The 18,716-nt window shown below is 41.3% G+C and overlaps 1 protein-coding gene across 1 annotated transcript in view; it reads right to left on the reverse strand.

Moving 5' to 3' along the window:
• FMN2 (formin 2) overlaps window positions 1-9,586 on the reverse strand; it is a 237,273-nt gene extending 227,687 nt beyond the window's left edge. The window contains 1 exon segment of the mRNA XM_069484677.1: window positions 8,011-9,586. Within this exon segment, the coding sequence (XP_069340778.1) occupies window positions 8,011-9,586 (1,576 nt within the window).
• Between the last annotated feature and the right edge of the window lie 9,130 nt (window positions 9,587-18,716).

Genomic DNA, 18,716 nt, shown 5'->3' on the forward strand with positions numbered 1-18,716 from the left:
CCTAGGAGCTTTCAAAACTTTTTACCCTTCTAATTTGCAAGAAATTTTTAATGTAAATGCAAATTTCTAAATGGAATACCATAGACTCACAAACATTATTTAAGCATATGTAATAGCAGGAAAAACTGAAAACATAACAAAAACCAATATATTAAAGTATACTGAAGTAAGAGAGTTAATAGTACTGCTTTTATTGAGCAGTTTAATCACCAAGGAAAAATACAAAGCCTTTAATCCACCCAAGAATAGGAGATGACTTACACTGCAGATAATGAATCTAAAAGGACTTGCTCAGTATATATTTTGTGCCAACATTAGAAAGACTAAATCTTTGGGTCAGACATTGCACAACACAGCTTTGCCTTTCATGTATTTTCATAAAACAGGATCAACCACTGTACACAATCACTGCATCAGGGTTGGAAAATGCAAGGTTCTACATTCACATCAGATAATCACAGTCAAACCAATTTCAATCTCCTTTGGCATGAATCAAAAATGGGTCAAAACTATCAACGTCAAACTATTACTGCTCCCACCATCAACTATAACATACCCAAGGCATCCTTACTCCATAGTATAAATGGATCCTCCGACACAGGGATTTTCTTCAGCTCTAACAATCAAGAAAAGCTCTAAATATGCAGATTATCACTATTAGGCAGAAAAAGTACCTGCTGGACCCATCATTTCTACAGGATCACAGTATTGAAAGGGACCTGAAGGAAGAAGTTCCCAGCAAGGTTGCATTCACTTTCCCAACCTGGGAAACCAGGGTATTAAAAATAAGTAAGAAATTATTGCTCCGTGTCTTACAGGAAACCAATGGCAAAACTGCAAAGGGCAGTAGATTGAAAGACTTCTCAACATTCTCTCTTGCCACAGTGCTGATAAACATTCTTTCCTCTCCTGTGTACCTAAAGCAGCCATTTCAATGATAACAGAATTACTGGCCATACAAGCCCACTGTTACCTCCGAGCACTATAACAAAGAATCCTTCTGCATGAAGTACAAAAAGAAACCTGAGTAGTGTTTATGCATTTTAAGCATAAATTTAAAACACAATACAGGCTTGCTTTTCTCAAGAAGTTATTCCATTCCTCCTGAAAATAAGAGCACTATTTTTAGCCTGTCGGAGCTCTGGCATAACAATAATAAAGCTTCTAATGGGTCCCTGGTACGCTAGACCTTGACTAGATCACAGAAGAGTGGCGGCAATTTGCCTACACAATCGTCACTTTCAAGCACGTCTTTATAAAGGAGGAAGACATAAATTTTTCCCTCTCTCTCACTCATAGTGGAGCAGATGCCAAAAGGATAATATTTCTCTAGTACAGTTAACAGCTCCTTAAAACATAAAGTAAACCATTATTATTTGTTCCTATAATTTTGTTGTTATAACTACCTGGCTTTACTAACTAAAATTGCAAATTGCATAGAAATCATATTTTATGTATATTTACAGTTTCAGTATTAAAGAGCCTTAGAAAGTTTTCAGTCACTAAAATTATATCCAATAACCATCAAGTCACAGGCAGTACTTATTTGATTCTTCCTAATGGTCCCTTAATGCTAAATTTCATTAACATCAGGTTATTAGTTATAATACAAAAGCAGGAATAAACAGAGGAATAGAACTTTCTCTATTCACTTTACCTCTTATTTCATTACCAGTAAAATTTATATTTGGAAGCTCAGTGTTACTGTAATATCATTACTATTTTAAAATTAACCTGCAGAAACAAAAATAGACGTTCTTCTCTCAACACAAATTTTACCAAAGTATCATTCTACCTCCACCACTGATTCAATCACTCCTCAGTGGAAACAATTCATTTTGACTGCCCCAAAAGGTTAGCGATTTTCCAGCTTAAGTTCAACTAGTTTTTGTTGCCAGTAGGAAGCCTGGATCCCCAACTCATCTATATCAGAACCTCCGCAAATAAAGAAAAAATATTCACCGAGACCTCACTATATTCCTTGCCTATCACATTGACTGGCACACAGCAAGGCGCAGAATAGGTATTTGTTGGATGGATTAATAGAAGAGTAGACATTGAATGAATGGACGGAATCAGGTGAGCAGGAAAGGAGGAAGGAAAGGCAGAAGGCAGCGAGAAAGAAGACTAAAAGAATCCCTAAATCCAAGAACCACATATAATATGATAGAGACATTAAGTACAACAGGATGACAACCAGTAAGGTCTCCCTAGAAAAGACACAGAGGAAATGGAAATTCAATCAGCCCTTTTCAGACGCTAAATCAAAAGAGACAAATTATGTGTTCCAAGAGAGTAAAACTGAGACAAAGGCACAAAGTCAGGGAAAATGAAATGCAAGTTCATAGAACAGTAAGCAGATCAGTTTGTCTCCAGTAGAGAGTTCACGAAGGAATTCGTAGGAGGGTGAAGCTGCAAAGTCAGGCGTTGGTAGCCAGATGCTGTGCAGAACATAAACACTGAGGGTGTCAACTGCTGCCTCCTCTTCCCCGACCACCCCCCTAATCTCACAGCCACACCCCATCATATGCTTTCCTTATCCCAACTCCTAAGAAAACCAAACTCTAACAAAGTGACAAAAATGCTAACAATCATAGAAAAATGAAAAAGAAAGAAAGAAAAACAAAACACGATGCATAAAATAATTTTCAAAAAGAAAAGCCCTGGTGAGTAGAAATATTAATTTTCAACCAGTATCTGGTCAATTCACGTCCTGCCAAGTCTTTTGTATACAGTTTCAGAGTTGTTTTGTTTTAACAAATTTGGCTCTAACCACTTGGAACAATGAAGTTTATGAAGATAATAAATCAGGTCAGGAGAGCAATTAGCACCAACTGAGTGCCCCTCCTGTACCAGGCAGAGTTGTAGGGGCTTTAAATATACTATTTCATTTAATCTTAACATTATCAACTTGAAATTGTTCCTCTACCTTCATAGATACAAGGAAAAACTACTTGAGAGTCACTTAGCTAAATAGCAAAGCTGGGGCTCGAATATACCTAGAATAATAGTAGTTAGAATAACCACTGCAATCAGCAACCAACTGTATATTTTCTGCATCTTTTAAATAGGATCAGAAGGAAAAGCACTAAAAGTACCTGTTCCACTTCAAATACTCATGGCTTATATCCAAATGCCTGAATGCACTTAAAACTAGGCCAGTCCTCAACTCAGAAAGCAGTCATTAAAACCCATCACTGAAGCTACCAAGGTACTTGACTTCAATCCAAACCATAGTCCTAAGGAAACCATGAGAAAGGATGTTTCAGACCAATCTAAAATGATTTAAGAGCAGTGCTTCCTGTCCTAGCTTATGCTGCCAAATTCTGTTTTGATATATGGAACCAAGTAAGGCAGTATTTAGGGAAAAGGATAGCATTCCTATAACCTGCTTTATTTTACAGTAAGATATAATATATGTCAGGGATAATTCTGACCTTCATTCGTTTATTAGACATTAACTGGACATCTATACTCTGTCAGGTGCTACTACTAGAAATCATACTGTTCCTGGCCTTAAAAAATTCAGTATAAGAATTTAACAAGCCATATGAGAAAATGTGTATTCCTAGAGTGGATCCTTCTCTCTATTGATACAAAAAATCAAAATAACCTTTAGAAAGGCCAAAATGAGAGTTACACAATCCAAATTCTAAAGCTCACACACTTTATTAATTGGCCACACACTTTATTATTTAGCTAGCTGTCCAAAAACTCACCGATCCACTTGGGTTTTATCTTACACATGTTAACAACAGATTTGGTTTTCTATGGACATATCCTAGATGGCCCACTTACTAGCTTAATGCCCTTAGGCAAGGTATTGCACTTGTCTGAGCCTTGGTTTGCTCATTGGAAAAATTAGTAGAAACAGCTACACTTCAAGACTGTTAAAAGGATTAGAGATAATTATGTAATGAACCAATACAGAGCCTGGCATTTAGTAGAAGTGCAATAAATACAGCTAATATCATAATCACAGGATTTACAAAGCCAACAACAAATTGATCAGAAAAAAAATCAAATTACAAGGAATTGGGGGTTGCGTAAAGAACAAAGATGGCTCTAAGAGTAAATAGCGGACGGCAAGGAAAGAGTGAAGAAACTATACAAACACAAAAACAGAGAAACTGCAAACTGAAGCCACCAACCTACACACTTCAATAGCTATTGAGGACATCACTAATGTTTTCATAGATGTCAAAATGATGTGCCTGAAGATGACATTACACCCTTTAAAACAGATTAAACTTTTATTCTATGTGTTTAAAAAAAGATAAGCACTTAAGTGACTTTGGAAAGATTCCTATCAACAGTGATTTAGCATCACAAATCTAACCTGTTAGATATCTAAACTTTAACTGCAAAACTCTAGTACCAAGCTTCTGTTATACTTCATGTGTCAAGGAATCTCTCAAATTTCAGAAGCAATTTTTTTTAACTAAACATTAAAAAAGATCTATTTCAAACAAATTAATTGTGAAATATTTAAATGCAATGGCCTAAGACATCATCAGTTTCTTAATAGTTAAAACAATATAAAGTTTTATTCTTCCTCATAGCTAAATGTTTTTCTGTCTACCAAAGAGACACAAACGTGCACCATGGAGATCCCTTTTCACTTGAATTTTCTCCCCACATTTGGAAGGCAGTAAAAAGCAAAAAACATCTGTTCCTTCCTGCAGAGCTGACAACTCTCATTCTATGGTTTAAAAATAAAAGATCCTTATGGAAGCTCATAGATATGATGATCACCTGCTTTGAAGGCAGCTGGCAATTCATTGATCCAAATATATGCAAAATTAAAACCAAAAAAAAGATTCCCCAAGGACAATCCTAGTATTCCCCAACCTTCTGGTAATTTCCAAGACACCCACAAAAAATCGCAGAGGATAGTAAAGAAGAAAACATAATGCCAGATGACAAGACAAGAGTCAACAGCTGAGAAACAGAGGCCTGTGTCAATCTGGATTCATTCTACCACCGTAAGAATAGTTTCCATGAGAGCTGCCTGGGGAAAATCTGGTTCACTCTGGCCAACAACCACCCTCCATCCAGCCCCCAAGGAAGGCCAGATGTTCACCCATTAAACGAGAACACCTTATTAAAAACAGAAACTGGAAAACCTCTTAAGGCCCTAAGTCCTATAACATTTTTAGAAACAGCTTTTACTCTATGTATTGTCTTAAAGTTCTGAACATTCAAACAGGAGTAATAAGCAAAGACATTCAGACTTGAATCAGTAGATTTTGCTTCTATTTCTGGCTCTTCCTGTGAATGAATCACAGCATGACCTTGAGAAAGTGATTCCACCTCCTTCTCTACCTCCATTTCCCCACCAGCTATAAGGGTAGGTTAAACCTACTGATTCTTTTTTCCTGAACATTGCCAAGTGAATGTGATAAATACATGGAAACTGCTACACAAAAAAATTTATCTGCCAATCACTGACCAGTTATATCCAACGATCAAACACAAAGCAGGTGATGTCCACATTAAAATGACTAACTGTGCACTTTTTCTCTACCCAGTTAAAAAAAAAAAAATCTGCCTGGAGAGGTCAACAAAACCCAAATGCTTCCTGATGAGGACTCCTTTAAGAGTCCCAAATTTCAAATTTGGAAATGCTTAGCAAATTACAATAAAATGCAAGTTTCAAGAAGACACTTCTTTTAAAAATGGAAAACAAACCTTCAACCTATTTAGAGTCCTATGATCTTTCAGGACTCTACTCAATCCTCCTTTGTCAAGTCTTCTTTCCTCGCCCCCTGCCAAGGAGAGAAGCCAGCCACTGCATCCTTGGTCCTCCCTGCACACCAAGCACTGCATTTATTTCATGTCACCTCTTCATTTAGGCAGTGAGCGGTGGAAAGGCAGAACCATAATTTAATGGTCTGTGTATTACCTACCATCCACCATATTGCCTGGCACAATGTGGCTGCCCAGCATATATAAAAATATATATGTATATATCTCACACACACATATATACACACATATATATCTACACGTGCATGTATATACAGATATGTGTATATTTGCTAAATGAATACATTTTCAAAGACTTATGCTACATTAAAATTATCAATCATTAATGACTGATAATCTCAATGATGGTGAATTATTTTCATTTTTAGAAAAATTTATAAATGAATGTTACCTAAAGAGAAAATACATGACTTCTCATCAACATTAAATTCACAAAAATTAACCCAAGAACTTTCCAATCTTCGTCCATCAAAAATGTCTTTTTTTGTTGTTGTTTTGCATGTTTCTTATAATTTATCTAGTGGTTATAAAACTACAGACATTCCTTTTAACTGAATCTATCCAATAGAGAAGAAGAAAAAGAGAAGAAGGAAAAGAAGAAAAAAGAGCGTGTGAATTGAATAGAAAAATCTACTTTTAAGTACAAGATTTCACAAATGCAAAATAAAAGCCCATAGATGAAAATAAAAATGTGGTCTATAAAAGTAGCTTACCACATTAATAGCATTTAGCCAGCTAAAAAGTAGCTGTCCTCACTGAGAAATTTCATGTAGGGTAATGCTTGATAGATAACCTATTTATTAAAATAATAGATTTTAAAATTTTCATATTGCACTTGGATTTTTTTGAGACAGAGTCTCATTCTGTTGCCCGGGCTAGACTGCCATGGTGTTGGCCTAGCTCATAGCAACCTCAAACTCCTGGGCTCAAGCCATCCTCCTGCCTCAGCCTCCTGAGTAGCTAGGACTACAGGCATGTGCTACCATGCCTGGCTAACTTTATATATATATATTTTTTTAGTTGTCCGTATAATTTCTTTCTATTTTTAGTGGAGACGGGGGTCTCTCTCGCTTTTGCTCAGGCTGGTCTCGAACTCCTGAGCTCAAAGGATCCGCCCGCCTCGGCCTCCCAGAGTGCTAGGATTACAGGCGTGAGCTATGGCCGCCCGGCCTGCACTTGGATTTTTTAATCAAATATTTATCACAAACCTACCAACACTCACATAAGTTTTCTTTTTCTTTCCTATTCACTAAACTCTAACACTCTATTTCATTTAGTAATTAAAAGTAGATGTTAAGTAAAGGGGAAACAAATTGAAACTTTACCAGTGGGCTCTTAGGGTAAGGCCTTGGGACCTATAAGCCTAGCAAGGATAAACCCATTCTACTACTTGACGCTGACCACAGTAAACTGACCCTTTAGCTGTGCTTCGTGCTGCCCTGAGTGTGAGAGTCTGTAACAAATGCTAAGCAAGAGAGGTATCAGTTGGGCCAGGTGTGTTTTTGGCCTTCTCAATCGCCGTCACTACCTCCAAACTACAGCCTGTTCTGACTGGATCATGAAACCAAATGAAAATTATCCCTACTATTCTTTGTATGTATTAATTTCCTAATAGTATACATCAGATTTGCTTGCATCGGCAAACGGAAGTGACCAGTTAATTTCGCTAATAGAACCCTGATTGCTGCAAGATAGGAGCTACATATTACATGTATATTTCCACATTTACATACACACACACACACACACGTATTAGAGCAGTCAGAGATCGCCTTTGCATAGTACTGGAATAAATGATCTGTGCCTCCAACACCGACCCTCGCAAAAAGACCATGAACCATTTTATTCTTTTTGATGCTGTGGTGATGAGGAGGGAAAGAGAAGAATGATGGTTTAACTAACAAGGTAAAAAAAGAAGTTTATCTATTTGGCGTGACCCTGAACGTGGAGAACAGCAGATGTTTGGTTAAATGGACAGAGCATCCTTTTCTTGAGATGACTTAGGACAGACACAACTAAGTTGTTTCTTACAAGACCTTGTAAGAAACCAGAAAACCAACAAGCATGTCCAAGGCACTTCACCGAAGGGGTTAGGTGGGAAGACCAGGATTCCTTATGAAGACGTGTGACTTGCCGCCACTAGCAGGTCACAGCCTTTCAGAGCCCAGGGATGGAGGGTGGCGGAAGGCCCTGATTGGCAGGCGACGTGCGACCTGGCGGCCAGCAGCAGGGTGCGCTCACCTGTGAACACATTCTGGAAGCCATCTGCAGCCGCGGGCGCCCCGGGCGCCTTGGTGGCGGCCGGTGCCGGGGACACCCCACCGCCGCTGCCTTCCGCGGCCACTCGGCACTCCAGCAGGTGCGCAGAGCCTCCTGGCCGGGGCGAGGAAGCGCCCAGCTCCTCCGTCCAGTCCGCAGAGCGGCTCAGGCCGCCCGCGAGGCCGCCGTCCACCCGGTGCTTTTTGGCCGGGGCGGCGGCTACGGAGGCCAGCGCAGTTCTGGGCCCCCGACTCAGGGAGGACTCCAGCCGCCTCTTGATCCTGGGGCTCTGGCTAGGGGACTGGGACGGGGAGTGATTGGGCGAGCTGAGCTGCCGAGTGGTGGTCTTGATGTAGCAGGGGGTGATGAGCGGGTAGGGCTTGAAACAGCGCGGGCTGGGCGCGGGGCTGCCGGGCAGGGAGGCGGCAGTGGGGGTGCCGGGCCCTCGCGCCCCCTCCTCCGGCTCCCCCTCCAGCCTCTGCGGGGCCTCCTCTCCCACCTCCGGGCCCCACTCCTCCCCCGGAGAGCCTCGGGGGGCATCCTCAAAAGCATCCTCCTCGCCCTCCTCATCCGTGTCCCCAGCCCTTCGCACGGGAGCTCCGGCCGCGCTCTCCCCCGGCCCGGCCTCGGGAAACGGGAAGGCCGTGGACGAGGGCGAGTCTTCGGCCGCTAGCAGGGCCCCCGGGAGGCCGGGCGCCTCGGAGGGGAGGAGGCCGCCCGGGGACCGCGGCCGCTCGGGCACGGGGGGCTCAGCGACCAGGCTCTCGGGCAGATCCGAGAGCGCGGACGGCGCCTGCTCTGTGTCCCGACTGTCCGGGGCTTCCACAGCCCCGCCGCTCGGGCCCCGCAGGAACTGGTCCAGGCCCAGGAAGGCCCCAGGCTGAGGGGAGGTGGCGGTGGGGGGCGCTGCAGGCTCCTCGGAGCCCTGGAGGAGCAGCTGCTGCTGCTGCTGTAGGCGGATCGCCTGCTGGATGTCTGAAAGCAAATCCTCCTGCTCCGTGGCAGAGTGAAAGCTATAGATGTCCGTGTCCGAACCCGAACTGGTCCTTTGTCCATCCTGCGCCCCTACTGCAGTTTCCAAATCCCCAGCGACCGCCCGGCCGCCGACCCCAGCCTCAGCGGGCCCAGGACCCCCTGCACGGGTCACCTCAAAAGGGTCTGCACACTCGGTATCCGACAGGCCCGTCTCGTCCGCCGAGAGGCTGAGGTCCGGGGTCTTGGTGAGCAGGGAGTGAGCGCTGTCCAGCTCCCCGGTCTGCAGGGCCTGGGTGTCCAGCACATCCTCGCGGGAGCCCCCAGCGCCTTTCCCCTTGGACAGGTTCTTCCTGATCCGCAGGTTGGAAAACACCGAGGCTCTGGAGTCCGACTTGCTCTTCTTCTTGCCGGGCTCCCCGCCGCCGCCCCCTCCCCCCTTGCCGTGCTTGCCCAGCGCCTTCTTGCCCCCGCTCCCCTTCTTTGTGGCTTCCACATCCCTGGGCCCCAGAGCATCCTCGGCGCCGCCGCCTTCGTGCAAGGCATCACCTGCGCTCCTCTTCAGCTTTCCATCCTGGTTCCCCATGTTGCAATCCCGCCGCTGCGCCGCCGCGCCCCGGGCACTCAGGCCATCCCGGCCCTCCTCGGCCCCGGGCCCGGGCCGCGGGAGTCTCCGGGCCGAGTCAGGCGGCGCGGCGAGGTGCTGGGAGGAGAGGCCGACGCGCGTCCGGCCGGCCCGGCTCGCATCTGCCGCCGCTTTGCATAATGCGCGGCGGCTGCTGTCGCTGCGGCTGCGGCTGCGGCTCGGGGCCGGCGGGGCGCGAACATGCTCAGTGCGGCGCGCGGCGCCCGCCAATGGCTGCTCGGGACGCAGCCCGGGCCTGGCCCCCTGCCCGCCGCCGCTGCCACCGCCCCCTCGGCCCCCGCTTGGCTCCTCGCGGAACCTGGGCGCGAAAAACCTTTCCTCGATCTTGGGGACTTTGACTTCCACCGTGCAAATCGAATGCATCGTCCCCGCCCCGAAGAACTCAGCAGCTGGAGGATGCACTGCAAACTTCAAAGCTCCTGCACCTGCCACGAGAAAAGTTCAAGAAAAAAGAAGAAAATTTTACACGGGGGGAAAATCTTGAAGCCAAATTCCAGTTTAGACAGGGGCCATCATATCACGACCACATCCACAACCCCCTGCCTGCCTCTGCATGGCTCTTCAGTAAATATTTGTAGAATGAATGGATCGTTCTGTTTCTTAAATAATTGATCATCCCCCTGAACGCTTTAATGCGCTTGAACATATGGTTTAGTAGAGGTTACTACACATAGTGCTGCTTTTATGTTGCACACAGACCCCGCTTGTCCAAGAGAGGACGTTAGCTGTCATTTCCAAAGTTGGTTTATGGAAGTTTGTTTTTTTGTTTTTGGGGGTTTTTTTGGGGGGGGTGGTTTGACAGAAAAAGGAGAGGTGGGGGAAGCAGAAAATACTGAGATTAGAGTTGATTAAAATGCTAATCTCCAAATTCTATGTGTTTTCCATATAAATTAAACAGCATTTGTATTCAAAAGGGGTGCATATACTATAACTCCCAGGAGGTCAAACTCATCAATATTAAACATGTCACTATTGTGGCCGCCTATAAAAAGGGGTAAAAAAAACAGAAAGGAAACACCCTTGGCACAAACACACAAAATCAGATGTTATGCTATAAACCACCACTTTCCCAAGCAAACCCTTCCAGGCACACTTTGTCCTGTAACAAAGTTTCTTAACACTTTGGCCCCAATATTAGGATAAACACTTTTCCTCATTGTACATTTTCCAACCATTTCAATTATTTATTTAAATAAATATTTTTAAAGTGTTTTTAAAACATCATTGATATCTAAAGGAGCTCTGAGCAGTAAACCAAGATTAAAGTGACATGAATATTATAAATGTTACAGGTATTTAAGTTAGAAGTTCATTGTTAACCACTTTGAAAATATGGATAGCCATCCAACTTGTTAATAGTTCTAAGTAACCCAGAGGAGGGGAAAGTACTGCATATTATACGATGTAATTTCAATATGTCAAGCAAACCTGTGGTATTCCTTTGCACATCATGAGCCAACATTTTAAACCTCCCTCAATGATCTTTATCAAAAACAAAACAAACAAACAAAAAGTTGGTCCTGTAAGTCTTTGATTACTAGTGTTTTTCAAACTACGCTTTTTAAATTAAATGTCACTTAAGGGCAAATAGCCAGCTGTCCTCAGGTGGCCCTTTAGAGTAAATGGAAAATCAACTTTAATAACTTTGCCAGGGTAATACCCAGTCTTCAAGTGATTCCAGAATACTTGAAAAGCCTTTGTTTCCTCTTTCACAAGACTGCTCTCTTCTTTCTTCTAGAATCTAGGCTCCTTGGAGGGCACAATTTGCCTGTGGCTATTAGAATTTTCTGCTTCTTTGAGTGCTAAGGTACTTTTTGAATTTTGATTTTTGGTCTTTCTTTAACAGAACATCTTTGATTCTGAACTGTTGGCTTTCTTATTTTCTTCTGTGATAAATTCTAGAAGCACAGAAGACAAAAGAAGGGAGGGAGAGGGGGAGGGAGGGACAGAGCTGCTGATTTTTTTTTCACATCCTTTGAATATGAAACAATAGGTGACAGTTGTGCAGCAGGTCACAGTTGGCAAAGCTTTATTGCATGCAAAGGCTCATTGGAAACTCATAAGTGTGGGTATCAAATGTAGGTAAGTACTCTCAACTCAATAATAATTAATGCACCAACTCAGGCTCAGAGAGGCTAAGAGATTTGTCCAAGGCCACATACCATCAGAGGCAATACTTGAACCTACAAATTTAGATCCCAAATTCTTTATAACAAACAGCACCCACATAGTTTACTCTTTGGGGACTGGTAAGGATATCACAGAGGCAAACCTCAAAGCTTTGCCAAAGCATTCTTTGGTATTTAGTAGGTATTTAGTAGTCCCAAAGATGCCTGGGACATGGCCTCAGTTCAACTCCATTTGGTCAAGTAAGAATATCATATCTGTGGTTTCAAATATACATTTAAGAGATAATTAGAGATCCTACCTTGTGCCTGGCCACATTCCTAGTTTTCATCATACACAAGAGAAATAGCCAAATGTGACCAGCCTCTACATTCAAAGATCTAACCTAGTGTAATTTGGTAAAAGTCTTCAGTATTAGTATCTCAAATGGCCAAAACCATTGTAAATAAAATAAAAGGCAATGCTACCTATTTTCCAGCAGAGGAAATTGGGTATGGATTTTCAAAATCAAATTAGTAAAAGTAGGTGGGAAAACTCAGCTGAACAAATAAATATCGAACTCTAGTTGATAATATGTGTACTGGTAGAGTTGGCTTAAATGTACTAACCTCTGCACCTTACTCTAAAATGCATCAAAAAAATAAGATAATTTCATGGGTGCATGGACAGATAAGTGATAAAGCAAATATAATAAAATTTTAATTATATAATTTATGTGGTAGATATATGGGTGTTCACTAGGAAATTCTTTCAACTTTTTTATGTTTGAAAATTTTCATGCTTAAATATTGAAGTGGGTTATAAGAATATGTGGATTTTATAGTTTTTTTGAAATTAAAATTATGAAATAATGAATAGCACTCAACAAACACTAAATGAATAATCCTCCACCCCTTCACTGTTACCTGTTCATCTAAATTCCCTGTCATTTGTTTGTCTCTCTTCTTTCAGCTCTCTTCCTCCTCTCTTGCTCTCTTAATTGACTATAAAATACACTGAAATGTTTTTGACACTTGCTTTTTATTTTGTTTTGTTTATTAAGTCTCTTTCTGCTTAAATCTTGGTGGCATCTTTTAGAATTTCTGACAGAACAATTAGTTGGCATTTTAATTATCCAACTCATCCTTTTCTTCAGCAGGTAATTGATTTTCCCTTTGAAAAGATGACTTTTCTGCCCTGGTGTCAATTGCTAAGTTATTGGCTCCCAAATCCACCTCGGTCCTGACTTCACTCCTACACCCAAGACCCCTGAACCCACTTCCCAGAGAACAGCGTCCCCCCATCAATTCCAACATGTCTGAAACTGAACCCATTTTCTCTTGCATATCTTCCTCCTTTATTTTTTCTTTCAGTAAGAGCACCACAATCACTCCAACTTCCCAAACCAGAGTTGTTATTGATGCCTCCCTCTCCTTCAGTCCCCACAATTTACCAGCCATGAAGACTTCTCTATTATTCCTCCTTAATGTCTCTCCAATCTATTCATGTCTCCCATCCCAATTGCCACTTCTCTCACCTCCCTTCCACCCTCACCTCCATCTCCCATCTGTTCTCTCCCATTACCATCAATGCTTCTCACCTAGGGTGATGATTTTGCTGCTTAGGGAACATTTGACACTGGAGACATTTTGGGCTGTCACAATGGGGCATGGGGGTGATGTTACTGGCACCAGGGTTGCTGCTAAACAAAGAGCTTCTCCATAAGCAAGAATGATTCCGCCCAAAATGTCGCTAATACTGTGGTTGAGACACCTGCTTCATCATGACGCCTCTCACAGCTGACAGTTAATAAATGGCTACCGAATGAGTGAAAGAAGAAATCAAAATTATATTTTCAATTAATCAATTGAGATCCAGCACTAAACAAATCACTAAATCAGAAACTTGAAGGCAGAACCTAACAGAACAAATAAGATTTTTAAACACTGTATCTGTAGTACCAAATATCTTAAATGGGGAGTTAACTCTTCTCTAAGACATTCAAAGTTCCATGACACTATGCAATCCATATAAATATGCCAATTCCCCACTTGATAACACTCTAATAAGCCCTTGCTCTTACCAGAAATTTTCTGGTAACCAGGATGGAATTCCCAGAGCTCGTTTTACAAGGATGATAACGTGCATCACAAACAAGCAGTTAAATAACTTTCAATTTTTACCACCACTATTCATTTTATCCTCAATGCAGAACTTAAAGTGTTTACAAAACAGAGAAAAAGTAGAATATTACTTTCCCCAAGTGGTATAGAATGCACTACAAATTTGTTTCTGTATTAGAAAAGTTAAATTAAAGGTGAAAAATTCTAGGTCACTTCAGCTCTTCTCTGCTGCAAATGGAACATAAATGCCATTGTCTCCTAACCTCTGGAAAACTCATTAGATTTCTGGGAAAACTTCCCTCCTGGTTTGTAGGCAAGCTTTAGCTTTCAACACATGTTAGCCAAAAAGTTTTTGGATTATTTGGAACTGAGAAACAAAGGAAGACATGAAAACATCTATTTTGTTCTTATATCACAGAAAAATTCCTATAAAGCTAAAGGGTTCTGGTATCGAGTGTGTAGACATACCCTTTGTAAGTAAAGACATACTCTTTCTATCTTAAAGGGACCATTCGGGTTCTAAGTGAGTTGTCAAAACCATTCAGAATTCCTATAGAAGGCCTAGTGAAAGTGACTCAACTCATAATGCACCTTGTTCGGTGGCAAGAAGTGGCCAAAAACATTCTAAAGACAGAGCCAATAAGAAAGTAAGGTTGAGGAAGGCAATCTTTGGCTTTAGAACAGTGCTCTGCAATGGAAATACTGTATCATGTGAGCCTCAGACACAATTTAAAATTTTCTAGTAGCCACATTAAAAAGGTAAAAAAGAAACACAAAATTAATTTTAATAGTATATTGTATTTAACGCAAAATATGCAAAGTATTTCAATTTGCAAACATCAACACAAATTATTAATGAGATAATTCACATGCTTTTTTCCATACTAAGTCTTTAAGATCGGTGCGTATTTTACACTAACAGCAACATTTCAATTCAGACTGGCCACATTTCAGTTGTTGATAGAAGCTAATGACTGTTTGGGACCCTGCACCCTTAGCCTTAGATTTTTCAGAGCTTGTTGAGCAACATTTAAAACCTGATCCAAACTGTTATGAGTTTGAAAACAGTATTATATATTTTGATGAACTTAAAATGAATCATATATATATATGTATATAGAGCTCTATATGTTTTCACATGCAGGCATAACATTTCATATTTAATAATACATTGTGGAAAAAAATTACAATCCTTTTTTTAGCCATTCAGTTTAATAAAGATCTAATAGGGACAAGTCCTTGCTCTTGGCAGAGCTTTGCCACTACTGACATAAAGAATTCACGAAACAGGAAGGACCATGGGAGAGAAAGGAGGGAAGCTGATTCTAGTACAAGTAGGGGCAGAAGAGGGGAAAGCATATTCCAGAAAACACTCTGAGTTTGGTAATATATATACATATATATATATATATATTTTTTTTTTTTGCCTAACTACTAAAATAAGTACTACCTGCAAAAATTAGGCCAAACACATGAATTTTCATTAAACCGAGAATAACACCAATATAGCTTGCATGCACATATGTTTTGCCTAATAGATATGAGTTTGTCCATATTCCTAATGCATGATGTAGATGGTCTTAATATTGATTTAAATCACACAGTTCCCTAAAATCTTCACTATTTATATATTTTTTTAAAAAATGATTTTACTTTGAATTCTAACTATCAACACCTTGTCTTAGAATATAAGAGCTAATCTAATTATCACCATATGGAAAAAGACCAGAAACGGGTGACGCAGAAAATAAATGTTTTAATTTGAGGGCAATGGCTTACCTGGTCACCGTTAAACACGTGCCTTCATTCTTTGTGCTTCCGCATAGAAATTAAGGGGGACTTGTTCTGATCAGAAAGGGATCCAAAGGAAGTCTTAAACTCACATCACTCACTACAGAGCTTTCCAGGAAATTGCCCCCAGGTAACTCAGACTTCATTAGACAACGGCTTGTTGCTGGGTTTTTCTGTAACTGAAAGAGGTAGCTGTAGCCAGGAGGTTTGCATCGACTTCATTTTCCTCCAAGGGCAGGAAAAGGCTGGTGGGATATTTGATTCCACTTGCTTGTATTGCAGCTTCAGCTGTATAGAGATGATCCCAGGTGATCGCTGGAGAAGTGGCAGATTTTACTGTACATAACCCAACTAGTATTTCTCATAATAGTATAGAAACGTCCGTCTCCAGAGTTTCAGGGAAAAGGGATTGCATTATTCACTTACTGGGATTAATTTATCAGTACCTATGACAACACTTTAAAACATTTCCTCTCTGGGAGATTAGGAGGGCAGGATAAGAAAACTGATTTGGAAGTCTGCCTTTCTTCGCTCAGGGTAATGCATTTAAGATTTGCTGCAGCGCGTTAGTGCTTTAATGCTCATCTAGTCTTCTAGATGCTTCCTAGCCAAGGAAATATTTTCTAGCCATTTCTTCTTCTGCCGCACTAAAGCTCCCGAACTTCATTTGAGGAAGATGTAAATAACAAGATTTAAAAATGACAATAAAATAAAAAGAGTGGTTGAACATGTACTCACCATTAAATAGGTACTATTCGATCAAAACTTTTGTGAACATATGGAAGTAACATTCATAGGGTGTCAGCCAGGTTGGGGGGGGTGCAGGGGATGGGTAAACTCACACCTAACAGGTGCAGTGCGCGCTGTTTGGGGGATGGGCACGCTTGGGCAATTTATGTCACCAAAGCGTTAGTACCCCCGTAATACTCTGAAATAAAAAGGAAAAAGAAAACAAAAAGAGTGGTTAAACAGTTGGGTTGTTTCTTTTACAGTTTAAAATGTTCCTTCTTGGGACCTTTTAGAGTTGCTGACTCTGGGGTCCTCGGGAGAGAGGCCCAGGATATCCTAACTTCTCTCCACAGAGGCAATAGCTTTACGGGCTTCATGCAGTGAGAGATTAGAGAGCTTCCAACTCAATCACTCTCAGCTGCGGGGATTGAAGTGGGCAGGGTACACCTCAACCCCTTTGTACCCAACAACCTGCTGGTCTATGAGATGTGTTATCTTAACTTCCACAAAGTGGCAATTCCTTTCGGTATTTGAAGAACTTGAGAGGGGGCTTAGAAGGCCCTGCTTAAAGCCTGACCTCTTTGTTTTACTGCTGATTTGGTTCACGATTCATTGAGATTATTTAAGTACTAAATACTACGCTAGCAAGTGGTTATATAGTGGTGATCAAAACACACTTGCTCCCCGTCCTGGGGGAACGTGTAGTATAACTGGCCACGGCCAAGACAGACAATGAACAAGACAATAAATAAACACATCATTACGAATTGCAACCAAGGATTTGGAGGTTAAGAATGGTTGCTCTAAGAAAAGGAATAACCTACTTTAAGGAGGGTGGTCAGAGGAAGCCTCTTGGAGACCCCGATATTCATGTTAAGAAACAGAGGTGAGAAGGATTCAAGCAAGCGAAATGTGTGACAAATATCTGGGCAGAGGAAAAAGTGGGAATCAAAGTTAGGAAGCCAACTAGTTTATCGATAAGAGCAAATGGTAAGGTAGTTCTAGGCCTCGGAATCTATTCCCCTACTTTCACAGCATCGAAGATCTTGGGAAGTCTCTTAATATTTTATATTTCCATTTATCACCTATTATCAATGTAACAGAATGGAATATTATTTAATACCTTTTAAGAACTATCTGATCCTAGCAACTATTTATGTAGCCAGGGTATGAGGCAAGCAATGGTATGGAGTATAGTAACAGAGGTGCTACTTAGGAGGCTGAGGCAGGAGTTTCACTTAAACCCAGGGGTTCGGGGTTTGAAGTGAGCTACGATGACACCACTGTACTCTAGCCAGGGCGACAGAGTGAGACTCTGTCTCAAAAAAAAAAAAAAAAAAAGAGAGACTATTGGGAAAAGGTGCTGGTATCTTGTTTTTCGTGCTGGGCATGAGAATCTTGACTGCAATTGTGAATTTGCAGTATAGCTAACCAGACGTCTATATAACATCATACACAGAGTGGTTCATCCATCTGAGACATTCGAATGACAACAGGATAGATGGAGACTAAGGAATCAGAACCACATCTCGTTTACTAAACAATTAACTGAGAAAATAAATAACATGTAGGCTTTGTTAAAGTTAGCGCCCAACCTTTTATTACAAGTTTGGTCTACTCTACCTAGACATAACTGTCTTTCTTAGTAAGTATCTATCTTCTCAGTTTTCAGGAAGATGCCAAATGTTTAGGAAAATCAAGACTGTACAATTAATACTTTTATGTTAAAAAATATTCATGAATTTGTTTCTTATGTGTAAAATAAGTTGTCTACTAGAACTTCAGCTTTGTCACTCTAAAATGAGAGATGGAGTAATTGATTTAGACTTGTGATTTGAAGTTGAAATCTTCCTGAGTTGGAACATTTATGTGAACTTAAATTTCACAATAAATTTCATGAATAGGCCGGGCGCGGTGGCTCACGCCTGTAATCCTAGCACTCTGGGAGGCCGAGGTGGGCGGATCGTTTGAGCTCAGGAGTTCGAGACCAGCCTGAGCAAGAGCGAGACCCCATCTCTACTAAAAATAGAAAGAAATTATATGGACAGCTAAAAAATATATATAGAAAAAATTAGCCGGGCATGGTGGTGCATGCCTGTAGTCCCAGCTACTCGGGAGGCTGAGACAGGAGGATCCCTTGAGCTCAGGAGTTTGAGGTTGCTGTGAGCTAGGCTGACGCCACGGCACTCACTCTAGCCTGGGCAACAGAGTGAGACTCTGTCTCAAAAAAAAAAAAAAAAAAAAAAAATATCATGAATAAATTTCACTTAAAGTTCAATTTATTACATGTATAAGAATTACCTAGTATTCAGGGAGGTTTT

Source organism: Eulemur rufifrons, chromosome 11 (genome assembly GCF_041146395.1).
Source record: "Eulemur rufifrons isolate Redbay chromosome 11, OSU_ERuf_1, whole genome shotgun sequence".
NCBI lineage: Eukaryota > Metazoa > Chordata > Mammalia > Primates > Lemuridae > Eulemur > Eulemur rufifrons.